The sequence below is a fragment of the Dendrobium catenatum genome, unplaced genomic scaffold (genome assembly GCF_001605985.2).
Source record: "Dendrobium catenatum unplaced genomic scaffold, ASM160598v2 fragScaff_scaffold_716, whole genome shotgun sequence".
Taxonomy (NCBI): Eukaryota; Viridiplantae; Streptophyta; class Magnoliopsida; order Asparagales; family Orchidaceae; genus Dendrobium; species Dendrobium catenatum.
This window is the reverse complement of record NW_021319178.1, coordinates 24,140,527-24,154,418: the sequence shown is the minus strand read 5'-3', so window position 1 is coordinate 24,154,418 and position 13,892 is coordinate 24,140,527. Positions and strand designations below refer to the sequence as shown.

Sequence of the window (13,892 nt, the reverse complement as noted above, 5' to 3'; positions counted from 1 at the left end):
CGACGCCCACCAACCCCCCACCTCCCCCTCTCTTCCTCCTTGGAATAAAGAAATTTCTTAATTATGAGAGGCTCACAATTAATGACAATTCAAATTCAAAATTTGAATTCGAATTAGCATTAATTACTCCTTAAATTCGTCCCTCCAATTAAGCCAATAACCATTAATTTAAATCTGAAATTTAATTTCAGATTTAAATCAATTAATCATTTAATCCTCCCAATTAATGACAATTCAAATTCAAAATTTGAATTTGAATTAGCTTTAATTACTCCTTAATTTCAGATTTCCATTCTCTCTCCCCAAATTGATTTGGGCTTTAATTAATCTTGCCACCTAGGCAAGTATATGGCATTTACGTTTCACATCAGTTGAAGGATCTCTTTGTGAGTTCCGACTTTCCCAAGATCTCTTTGTGAGTTCTTGAGGAGAGTTTCGCGGATCTCTTTGTGAGTTCCGAGATTCTCAAGATCTCTTTGTGAGTTCTTGAGGAGAGTTTCGCGGATCTCTTTGTGAGTTCCGAGATTCTCAAGATCTCTTTGTGAGTTCTTGAGGAGAGTTTCGCGGATCTCTTTGTGAGTTCCGAGATTCTCAAGATCTCTTTGTGAGTTCTTGAGGAGAGTTTCGTGGATCTCTGTGTGAGTTCCGACATCCCTACAATCTCCTTTGAGATCTTGAAGTTTAAGAGCGTGAGGTTAGAAATTCCTAGATTTCCCCAAACTTCTCATCCTCTACCAAGCTCGGGCTTTTCCTCCCCAAGTTCTCCTTGCCGCCGGCCCTGTTGGCCCGTCCAGAAATTCACCCGCTGGCCATCCCTTAGGCCGATGCCCACCAACCCCCCACCTCCCCCTCTCTTCCTCCTTGGATAAAGAAATTTCTTAATTAGGAGAGGCTCACAATTAATGAAAATTCAAATTCAAAATTTGAATTTGAATTAGCATTAATTACTCCTTAAATTCGTCCCTCCAATTAAGTCAATAACCATTAATTTAAATCTGAAATTTAATTTCAGATTTAAATCAATCAATCATTTAATCCTCACAATTAATGACAATTCAAATTCAAAATTTGAATTCGAATTAGCATTAATTACTCCTTAAATTCGTCCCTCCAATTAAGCTAATAACCATTAATTTAAATCTGAAATTTAATTTCAGATTTAAATCAATTAATCATTTAATCCTTCCAATTAATAACAATTCAAATTCAAAATTTAAATTTGAATTAACTTTAATTACTCCTTAATTTCAGATTTCCATTCTCTCTCCCCAAATTGATTTGGGCTTTAATTAATCTTGCCACCTAGGCAAGTATATGGCATTTACGTTTCGCATCACAAATGCACTGACTTTTAGCAAATAGAAGAGATTAATAAGTAATGAAGGCAATAACCTGAGTGCCAAGATACAAATGCAACAATCCTTTCAATACATATGAATAATGATATTCAATCAAGCCCAAATAATGCCAAATCCATTATAGAGAATATAAATGTCTTCTATATGCAACAATGAAGAACCCGAAACACAAGCAACAACGCCTGTTGTTTGAAGAAGGCGACACAGAAGATCCACTATATGCACCACATTCTATTTGTGGAAAAATACGAAAGGAACTACAATAAATACAAGCTCATATAAATCATCATAGGAGACCTGCCGTATTCACCAAATGCCATCTATGAGCAAAATTGAAAAAGATTATAGCAAAATGCAAGCTCCCACGAGTCCTTTTAAAAGACCCATCATACATGCTAGAAATCAATCATAAACAAAATACAAAGGACTGTATCATGTGCAAGCGACTACGGGTTATCGTGGGAAATTCATTGTGCAAACAACAAGCTATCTATAAGCACCTACGAGTGAAAGCAGGAGATTAGTTAGTGCGCTATAATCTATCTACACAAAGAGACAAGTTGTGCACGACAGTCTACCTGTATAAAGCAGCGAACAACTATATTTAGAAGATGCTACGCCACACCATCGGATACGCGACATCCATGTAAGCGGACATAAGGCGTTTACAAATATTTCAATGTTTTTCCTGCACATGCACCGTAGTTTGTGTACACATATGTTCACAAGGGATAAGTGTAATCATAAACCCGCATGGGCCCCGACAGCGTGTTAATGGTACACACGTGACGTCTAGGGATGCTGCACGGGCTAAATGTTGAATCTAAGTTCGAACCCGATCCTTCTCGACACGGTTCGAACCATTAAATAAATATCGGTCACGAGGTCGACCGAGATATTTATTTTATATATTTATATGAAGCCTTCAAGGCCCTTTATAAGGAAGATTCATTGATAAGGTTGTGGTGAGCGGTATGTTTGTTTTAATACATTCATATTAGGCCTTCAAGGCTAATAATGAGAATTCACTAATAAATGTACAAAGCCTATGATGAAACATGATCTTCTGTCGGCAGCTCGACAGAGTTGACAAGGTTCATCTACAAAATGCAAATATTTTCAAATTGAATGATCCCAACCACCCCGATGATAACCGTGTTGAATGCAGATCTTAACCGGAGGGGTTAATTTCACAAATATCTCCAAGATGCCACCCAAATGTCCATCAAAATCCAAAACTCCACAAAGTCCGAAAAAATAAAAAAATCCCAAAATCAAAATATTTAAAATTTAAAATTAACAATCAAAACACTTAAAACAAAATCTATCCACCATCCGCAACAGTTTGTCGGGGTGGATAAATTAAAATTTAATTCAGCTCACATAGAGTTAATGCCTAGTCGAACATATCACTAGGATCAATTTTCAAACAATCTCCTGTTAATAAGGACGTGGTACATGTCCTCTAACTGACAGTTTTGCCCCCAAATGGCATCGCAGGATAAACGGTTATGACCCGGGGCCCTCTGAACCGAGTGGTTTTGCCGCCAAAAGGTACCACGAAATACCGGTTATGGCCAGAGCCAATACGTTCTTTAGTGTCATCAAATCCTTGAGAAATGAATCAATTGGATATGATTGATAGAACATAAAGCCCTCTATTAGCTAAGGTTGATTCAAATTTTTCCCCTTAAACATGCATTCACCCCAGGTCTATAAGGTCCCATTGGACGAAGTAACCCATGGCTGTCGACGGAACCATGAGATCTTGATCTGGCCCATTATGCATTCCCCCCACCATCCGCTTTAAGTGCAAGATGGTGAAATTTTCAATTTTAAATATCAAACTTTTCAAATTCTCAGATCCAAACCCATGCTGCTACTATATGTCAGATAACACGTATTCTCTACACGTATCTAATTGACGACTAGCCATAATCGAAAGTTCTCTCTCATTATTGGGAGGGTAATTAACTATAGGTGCTTGCGCCTATAGGAAATCAGAACTCAAATCATAAAGTCCTCGCAAAATGAGGGTGAAATATCTGGGTAGTTTCTTATCTACAAACCTATCTGCCTTCCCAAAATGTACCCCGGAACTTAAATCCGTTAAAACTCCTACGAAAAAAAAAGCACAAGTGGGTGGAGGCCGAGGAAGAATTTTCGGAGCCCACACCCCCCTTGCCTACATCAATTCTCCTCCGGTTGAAAAAGCTCATCTCTCGATGAGGTTGCTTTAGATTTATTCCGAGGAGATGAATAAGGCGAATCAAGCTCTTGAATCTTTGCTTCATACCTTTTCAGAATAATTTCACGTTCTTGCTTGAATTGTTCTTGCAGAAATTTTCTTTTCTTTATATATCGCTCCGTACACAGATGCATCTTCATATGAAGCTTGTATAGTTCATTCTGTAGGGGATCTGTTGAACTTCCTTCTGTCGGAATTCATCTGTCCATTGGAAGAGGGACTTTAAGATCTTCTGGATTGCATTCTTCCACAATTGACTCAAAATTTTTATGATTTTCCATTTTTTAAACACTTAAAAAAAACACAAAAAAACCTAGGGAAACACAATTCTAGGCTATGATATCAAATTGATGCAAGCAAAAATATAGGGAGACCCCAATTTTTGCAAGCAAATTACAAGATTTCCTAGGATATTCAAAAGACTCCACTTAATATCATATAAAGATGATCATACAACAAAAGACGCTTACAAACTTATGAAATAAAAATAAAACGATACATACGACTTCCTAAAACAGCATTTCATTCGTCGCTTTGAGAAGAAGGATACAAGTGGCGTCGAACTTGTGGAGAGAAGAAAGAGGTAAGAAGCCGAGACGAAGGAGAGGACAAGCTCGCAAGCTTTCCTAGAAGAAGAAGAGAAGAATGGAAAAAGCTCGCAAGCTTTTCCTACAAAAACCCTCAGGTTTTCTATTCCAAAAATTACATCATATCTCTCCCTTTTTTATTACAAAACATCTAATATATATAGGAGAAAAGGGGCAATCAAATAGCCCAAAACATCTTCAATTTACTCAATTAAAAAAGGGAAATAGAAGGCCAAGGGGCTGTTCCAGGAACAACACCCAAACAGCCTCCTAAAAACCTAAAAAAAGGCAGCCAGGGGAACCGGGAAAGCAGCCAGGGAATCCGGAACAACATCCAAAGGGGGAGGAACCAGGGGAACCGGAACAACAGCCAAGGGAACCGGAATAGCAGCCAAAGGGGACCGGAAAAGGAAAACAGTGGAACCGGAAAAGGCAACTAGCCAGAAGAGCCACAAAGAATGGGAAAGGAACGAGCAGCCAAAGGGAAAAGAAACCAACCACGGGAAGAAGAACCAGGAGGGAAAAATGAAGAGACATAGGGAAGGGAAAAGGAAGCCATGGAAAGGGGAGCTAGGTGGGGTAACCAAAGAGCCATTACAAAGGGGGAATGAACCTCAATTAATTTTAGATTTATGAGCTGAAAAGGCTCTCTACTAGACATTAATGAGCTGAACATAGAGGACCTTGAGCTCTCCAAAATTACAATTCAAAATGTTTTGACCCCCACCCCCCCTTTGCCTACATCAGTTATCATGGTAATTCAACATATTGTGAAAGGGTGAGATTTTGACCACTTTGCTAAATCATTTGGTTGAATAAACGCAATCAAATATGTGATGACTTTAACATGATTTGAAAACGAATTAATAACTTGGAATTTAAATCATACATGTAAAGGTGAAGTAAATTCCAATCATAATGATGGACCCATTCAATTTGAATATTAAAATGATTGGGAAATCATCATGATAGACAGCTATTGATGTAATAAAAATTACTTTATGAAAGTTATGGTGGCCATAGGCTATTTACAAGGAGTCAAACTAGATCATAACAAACTTGAATTGAACTAATTTTCATGCTATTTGACCTCAATTGTTATTTATGGCCGAATTTCTTCAATTTTTTTATTAGGTTTTATCTTTATTTGAATATGTTTAAATTTGAATGTCTGTTTGGATTGGATTAGATTTGCATTTAAATATTTTTTGCTTTTTCCTTGTAATCTCATTTCTATAAATTGGGACCTATGGATGGCAATTGATAATTATTGATGATTGAAGGAAATAAATCTCTTGCGGCCAATTGAGTAGATCGAAGTTGTCTATGCAGGGTTTTTTTCTTGCTCCTCTTCATCAATTTAAGGTGTTTAACAATGAGGCTTATGGAAATTATAGACATCAAAATTTTGTTGTAGATGCTGGCATAACAAAAGAGGTTCGAAGTTTAAGTTTTACTTATGATAAAAAAGTTGAATGTCAAGTTTTTACCAACTGCATATCGTTGGAATAATTTTTTTTTTAATGAAAAAACTATGTTTGATGAGCAAAAAGTGAATTTTCCAAAAATGAAATTTATTAGGCAAGCTAAGTTATACCAGATGAGTATAGAAAATAAATGGCTGGGAAGGTAAACTAATACCACTTATGCTAAAAGGAAGTAACTTCTATAAGATAAATATTTGCCTTTGTAATATCATGACCACTTATTTGATGAATTTTGATTTTTTAATGCAATAAATTAAAAAGGGTACTCCATATTGTGGGAGTCCATTGTTTTATTAAGGAAATCAAGTTCAATCTGTTGCACCTCCTACATTTTAGAGTATTAACACTACAATTAACAAAGAACCTAAGGAAAAATTATTTGTATTTGCGTTAGGTTTAAGAATCTTTAGTAGGAACTTGCATATAAATGTGGTGGAGAAAGGTGATGAAGTCTTAAGATTTTGATGATATTCATGTGTTTTATGTGAAAATTAGTGGTTTTGAGTATATGTTGATAGATAATCCTTTGAATGTTATGTGTTGCATCATAACTACTCCTAAGACTGAATCAAATTAAAAGAGAATTACAAAGTTTCATACCAATTTCAAAAATATGATGAAAAAAGTTATCGTTGATACTGTGACTTGCATGAATGACGTGTTTAAGATTGACTTAGATCACATAAATTTGAAACTTAAAATTACATTCATAATCATATTAGCAATTTGTAATCTAGGTAGATCAAATTATTATTTCTGTATTCTTAAAGTTTTATGTTTTTTTAAATTAGCCACCTACACTAATAAAATTTGGCATGATGAGCCTCCCATGGATACTTTACTTATTATTTTAGGTAGACGTTGGTTGTATGATTTATATGTTATTCATTTTGGAAGGTCCAATATGCATGCTTTCAAGATTTATAGGGAAAGGATGCTTTTGAATCATTCAAAGTCCAAGAGCAAATTTGAGTTAGAAAGAATCTATTGCTCTTCCAATGAAGTAAGTCTTTGCATAACCTAAACTAATAGGCATTTGAAAGCAAAAGTTGACAAGAGGGTGTGATCTAATGTGTCATGCATAAGATTGTGGCTTTATTATCTTAAATAAGTATTGAATGATTTTTAAGATATTTGCCCTAATGAGCTTCGTTATGAATTGCCATCACTTAAGGATATCTTTTTTTGATTTAGTCTTGGGCTATCATTACCTAATCTACCTGATTATATGATGAATTAAATTGTGCATTTTGAGCTTAAAAGATGGCTTAATGATTTACTTAAGAGGAAATATTGAGTACTTGTGCTATACCAGCTTTATTTATGCATAAGAAAGATTTAAAATGTTGTATACATATGCGTATAGTAGAGTCATTAACAAAATCCTCATGAGATATATGTTTCATATAACTTGTTTGGTTGATATGCTAGATATGATGAATGATGTTGCAATCATTTTCTTGGATCTGAGAAGCGACTATCTTCAAATGAGAATTAGAAAAATCATGATGAGTGAATTATGTACTGCAAATTTTTATTTGAAAAAAAAAATTTGTTTATTTTGATGATAATTTAATTTGTACCATGACATGAGATGATCATTTGGATTAATTAGATGATTGTATGAATAATTACTAATTTCTTTTGGATTATTAGCTAATATACGTAGTACTTTCAAGAGGAGAAGAATCATGTATTGCAACTTTTTATTAGAAAAAAATTATTATTTTTATTCTGTGTGGGGAAGAATTGTCTATTGATTTTGATAAGTATAAAGCAATTAATGATTTACCCAAGTTATTAATATGCATGATGTTTAGAGTTTTAATAATTTTTATAGGCGATTCATTAAGTGTTTTAGTATTGTTTTTGCTCCAATTAGCAATTATTTGAAGAAAGGAGATTTTCTTGATGATGATTTAATTGAGATTATAAGTGCATCTTAGCTTAAAATACCTGATTTTACTGGAATGTTTAAGGTTTCTTGTGATGCAACTAGTGTACGTATTATAGGATTGTTAAGCCAAGAAAGATATCCCTCGGAATTCTTTAATGAGAAATTGAATGAAATTAAATAAAAATAGTCAAATTATGGTAGGGAGTTTCATGCTGGGCAATTTCTTCATGTTTAGAGACATCAACTACCAAAAAAAAAATTTACTGAGATTATAAAATTTTGAAATAAGCTCTCCAAGGAAGTTGGGCATGGATATGTTAAATGAGTTGTGTTTTTAGTTTTCATCTAAACATTATATTGGAACTATGAATAAAACTATTAATTCTTCAAGTATAATTACTTTCATTTTACAAAATATGAACCCTTACATTCTTATAATTTGACATTTTGAATTGAAACATTTCATGAAGAACTCATTCAGCTTGGAAATAGTGCTCAATGGAAGCAATTTTAAAGATCAAATCAATTAAATGACAGTGAAAATGATTAAATTGTAAGCGCACAAGTAGTAAAGTTAAATGAAATTTTATTTTAAGAAATATCAAAAATAAGAAGCTATGCTATAAAGATTGGTTTAGATTTAAAAATTCTGAAAAATTAGAAAATATTTAAAGTTGTCCGTAACAAATCTAAGAAAGCATTTTGCAATGCAAGGACTTTAGCTTTTAATGATTTATATAATATATTAGATACTAAATAGGACGAAAGATATATGTATAAGTTAGCCAAAAAAGAGATAGGAGTAGTAAAGGGTTTAGTTCAAGTGAAGTGCATTAAGGATGAAGATAAAAAAGTACTTTTTTTTAGAAGAGGATATTCAACTAAGGTGGATGAGATATTTTGCTAAGCTTTTCATTGAAGAATGTGAAAGTACTACTGACTTTAGTGACCTTAACACTCTAAATAAAAATAGAGATTTTTGTTTTTACCGGCGTATTATTAAAATTGAAGTTAGGGAGGCTTTAAAGAAAATGAAGTGTGGGAAAACTGTTGGACTTGATGATATTCCATTAGAGTGTGGAAATGCTTAAGAGATGAAGGAATTTCTTGGCTTACTAAACTTTTTAATATTATTTTGAAAACTAAAAATATGCCAGATGTGTGCAGAATGAGTGTGTTGATTCCTATCTTTAAGAATAAAGGTGATGCACAAGATTGTGCAAATTATAGAGGAATTAAGTTGATGTGTTATACTTTAAAACTATGGGATAGAGTTATGGAGCATAGGTTACGACGTGATACTATTGTTTCTCAAAATCAATTTGGATTCATGCGGGGTAGGTCTACTATGTAAGCCATACGCTTATTGAGAGGTTTGATGGAGAAGTATAGAGAGAAAAAGGAAGATCTTCATATGATATTTATTGATTTAGAGAACACATATGATAAAGTTCCAAGAGAAGTGCTTTGGAGAGTCCTAAAAAAAAGGATTAATAATGCTTATATTCAAGTCATTAGGAAAATGTATGTTGTAGTTGTTACTTGTGTTTAAACTCAAATGGTTTGACCTAGTATTTTCCAATTTTAGTTGGTTACATCAAGGATCAGCCTTAAGCCCATATCTTTAGTCATGGATGCTCTTATTAGAGATTTGTATGAGGATGCTCCTTGGTGTATGCTTCTTGCTGACGATATTCTTCTTGTTGATAAGACTAAAGAGGGAGTTGAAGGTAAACTTGAATTATGGATGTCAACCTTAGAGTATAAAGGTTTTCGTTTGAGTTGATCTAAAACTGAATACATGGAGTGTAATTTTAGTAGTAATAGATCTAGTGGGGGGTTTGTGACTTTGAGCGATCAAGTCGCTAATAAGAGTACATGCTTTAGATATCTTGGATTTATTGTTCAGAGTGATGGTAAAATAGATGGTGATATTATTAGTAGAATTCAAGTTGGATGGATGAAGTGGAGGAATGCATCGGACTTGTTGTGTGATAGAAAAGTACCACTCAAACTTTAGGAAAAATTCTATAAGATGGTGGTTAGACCTGCAATGCTTTATGGAGCAGAATGTTGGCCATTAATTGAGAAGCATAATATTTTGTTTAAGTGTTGCAGAGATGAGGATGCTTAGGTGGATGAGTGGCTTTACTCTTAGAGACATGATACAAAATGAGCATATATGTGAAAAGGTTGGAGCAACTCCAGTGGCAGATAAGATTAGAGAGAGTCTCCTTAGATGGTTTGGTCACAAAAAAGTGGCCTTCTGATGATTCGGTTAGGAGAGTGGATCTTTTAGATTTAACCAAGGTTAAGAAAGATAGGACAGACCTAAAAAGATTTGGTTAAAAATAATTAGAAATGACCTTTGTTTATTAGATCTAAATGACATTTTGACTCTTAATTGGACACAATAGAAAAAAAGGATTCATGTAGTCGACCACGTAGTGGGATAAAGGCTTGATGTTGTTGTTGTTGCTGTTGTATTTCTATGCTCCTTTTCCCCGTATATTGCAGATGAGTCTGTACAAATCATGCTGCAAGTTCGTTTTTATTGGTAATAGTTTATTTCTACGTTAAGCTAAGCTGTTAAATTTGGTTAAAACTTGGTTATGCAGCTTCCAATGTTGAGCTGAGAACAAGTTTGAAGAAAATATAAAGTTGTTACAGCAATCATAAGCTGAAATTTGAAGTAAATTCAAAGAAGTTAATACTAAACAGACGAGCTCAGTTGTGCAATTAATTTGATCTAAAAGAAAATTTTGCTCATAAAAACTTGTGATTTGTAAATTAAAGCTTCGTTTGGGATTATGCTTGTGGCCACTGTTTTTTTTGCTTTCAAAAAAGTTTTGTACTAAAAGCTGCTATAGAAAGCTGTAAGAAAACTGTGCCAAACGAAGCCTAATGTAAATATGCTTATTAAATAAGATGCTAGTAAGTTAACACAAGCAGATGACCAACAGACTTGCTTCAAAGAACCACTTCTGAAGACATTGTAATGGGCTAAAACATGCAAATGGCATTTAAGTCTATTGTCCTGCAAAATAATATATTTTTGTAGAAAGCGTAGGCATTCAACTAATTATGATGACTTGTTCAATCCAATGAGCAAGCTAAATGCAAACATGTCAAGGTAACCTCTACTATTGTCCAATGTTTTATGCTCAGTTGAGCTTCCTCTTTTGTTGGGTTCAAGATCATTATCTTACTGTTCATCAGCCATTAGCTGCAGCAGCGGAGCCCATTCTATTGAGAGATACTTTTGGTTTTAGTTTCTTTCTGCTTAAATCTTTTGGATAACTGTTAACCTTTATACTTTGTAGACCATACCAGTAGAACTCTGTTCTTTTTATGTGATATCAACATCTATAGCAAGAGAACGACATGACTTTGTATTGTGGTTATAAGCTACTAAAACTATACCCAAGCTTAGCTTGCTCACAATTTATTTACAAAACACACCAATGAACTTAGAAGGTTGCTTCACTTTCCCTTGAGCAAAAGGAGTATTTCTGCTGTAAATTTTGAATACTGTTAGTGTCTGTGGATATTTGTATAACTTTGTCAAGCTATTGCTATCTTCGTCTCAATTATGGTATTAAAATGACCTATATTACTGTCTTGCGAATTTAGGAAACCAACTTTGCATCCACTGGAGTTTGGGGGAAAATCAAAACTGACTCTATATCCAATGTGTTAATAAGGGAAACTCCAACGCTTCCTCAGCAAGATGGTGCTCAAGATGAATATGATGAAGTAATTTCTTATCTTTGGGTTATTTTATTTATAATGCCTTCTCCCTTTTTTTTTCCTGACTCTGCTCATGTTTTTACCCTTTAAAGTTGTTCCATTTCCAAGAAGTTACAAATGAAGATTACAACACTCCCACACCTGCAGAGCATGGTATATTTGTTGTCATTACTGCATACTTGTTGTATTTTACATTGTTGTTGCATTAGAGGCGTTGGGTTTTTATGGGACTACATCTTTTTTGATAGTAGATCTACGAGCACCTACCCCATTAGTTGGTACTCCAAAGCCTACCAAAAATGAAGCCGCAGAGGATGATGAGCCTCCATTAAATGAAGATGATGATGATGAGGATGATCTGGATGATTTTGATCAGGGAGAGGAAGAGACAAACACACAACATTTAGTTTTAGCCCAGTTTGACAAGGTATTTGATTTGGCTCCTGACTTGAATTAGAAAAAAGAAGTTGGTTTCTATTCTTAGCAAAAATATGTTCATGGCAATCTGGAACAGGTGACACGGACAAAGAACAAGTGGAAATGCGCTCTCAAGGATGGTATCATGCACATTAACAGCCGAGATATTCTTTTCAACAAGGTATGACTCTAGATTCTGTTTGATCATCTTTAATTTTTTCCTCCAACATTTATGAGTATGCTCTTTCATCATCCTTTCAGAAGTTTTCTTGACAGATTGGAATGATCTATGTATGTTTTTGTGCTTTTGAGAAAATTTATGGAGATGATATGTTTCATAGTATCACGCTTCATAAGTTGTATGTTTTTGTTATGTAGATATCTGTATTGAAATTATTATAGGGGTTTGCTTCTTGATTCCGTAGGCATTTCCATTTTTATTGAAGAGTTATGATTTCAGTTTCAAAATGAATTTCAAGCTTTTAGGCATTACTTATATGGTAGAAAAATTGTGTTGAACTTTCTTGCATATTGAAAAAGAACTGTCTTTTCTGTTTGTAAATAAATTAATATTGTTTACCTAACGTTTTTTTAATTATCTAATGATCACACTTCTATTGATTGTAATGTTCTTTTAACAATGTTCAAGTCAGGGAGATTATGTTCCCAAAGTTTTTAAAGGTTGGAGACTTTAGCCGGTGGTGGAAATTCACGTCTTACCATTTGCTTTTATTTCCTTTTAAAATAAAATATTTGGGGACCTTTTAATTTTAACATATTCTGTCGTGGATAGTTATTAAAGTCATCCCTTTCTATGGTTCTCATTTATGAAATTGTTTTTCTGATGGAAAAAATGAGCAAGTGAATAATAAATAGAATTATGTTCAGGAAAATATTTTCATAAGAAAGAAAATTTTGCTGCACTGTATTGATATGTTTCCAAATCATACCAGGAATCTAATTCCAAGGTAAAATTTGCATTCTTTTACAATCTTATTTCAAGTATAGCTGAACCAGATAGCAGTACTTCATCCTTCATGCCCAGGTTTTGCATAGTTCCTCTTAAATCTGAATGATTATCTTGATTAGGTTCAGCAAGGTTGGGTTTTGTGGAGTATGTCTTGCTTTTGTGGAGTATGTCTTTTGAGTGGATCTGATTATTATTCCTAATGGATTTGTTGATGATCCATAAATGAAGCTAGTTGATAAGAGTCAATTTAGAAATTTTGTAATGACTTGTTCTTGCTTGGGTATAATTTTGCAAGAATATTGATAACCCGGTTAGGAAAGTAGAGGTATTAGATTTGACTTATGTTAAGAAAGGTAGAGGTAGACCTAAAAAGACTTGGTTAGAAAATATTAGAAATGATCTTTCTTTGTTAGATTTAAACGAAAATTTGACTTTTACCAGGACTCAATGGAGAAAAAAGATTCATGTAGCCGACCCCATGTAGTGGGACAAAGGCTTGATGTTGTTGTTGTTGTTGTTGTTTATTGATGCCAACCAAACTAGACTAGAAGCTGAAGATGATACGAAGGGTGTAATGAAAGTTGTTATAGATTGTGTTCATCATACGCAAAGCCCATGGGTTTTTGAAAAGTGACTTGGTTATGCCCCTCGGCTTTTTCTGTAGACCCACGACCTCACTACATAACTCTTGTGGTAATATGGCATATTGGTCAGGATGGTAATATGGCATATTGGTCAGGATTCAAACCAGTATCCATTTTGTCACAAACTGCAGGCATTGGCAGTATTTAACCCTCCTGATTTCTTGAGTTTTTAGGCGCACAAGCAATGGTTTATGGACCACAGAGACACGCATCCACTATGCAAATTTGACTTGGACTTGGCTCACCTGAGGCCTCTCTGCCTATGGCTCCATTGCATTATGTTGGTAATTCATTACTAAACGTTGTAGTAGACCGGTTGATAGCTAACTAGATTTGATGAGGTTCTGTTCTTTGTCTGTGCTGATTTCAGTGTTCAATTCAATGCATGGGTTTTAAACTGTCTAATATTTGATTAACTTCAAAAACTTATTGTTTATTTTACCTTTGTCATTTTGAAAATATTAGAATGTTACGATTTTTAAGTCCATGCTTCATAAGCAAAGCAAAGACATCTTCATTAGGGGTGTCAAAACG

General features: G+C 34.2%; 1 protein-coding gene across 1 annotated transcript in view; it reads left to right on the top strand.

Moving 5' to 3' along the window:
- LOC110108067 (transcription initiation factor IIA large subunit) overlaps positions 1-12,175 on the top strand; it is a 42,764-nt gene extending 30,589 nt beyond the window's left edge. The window contains exons 7-10 of the mRNA XM_020838578.2: positions 11,211-11,333; positions 11,420-11,480; positions 11,579-11,754; positions 11,842-12,175. Coding sequence (XP_020694237.1) covers positions 11,211-11,333; positions 11,420-11,480; positions 11,579-11,754; positions 11,842-11,931 — 450 coding nt within the window. The 3' untranslated portion in view covers positions 11,932-12,175. The remainder of the gene's footprint in view (positions 1-11,210; positions 11,334-11,419; positions 11,481-11,578; positions 11,755-11,841) is intronic.
- Positions 12,176-13,892: the final 1,717 nt, after the last annotated feature.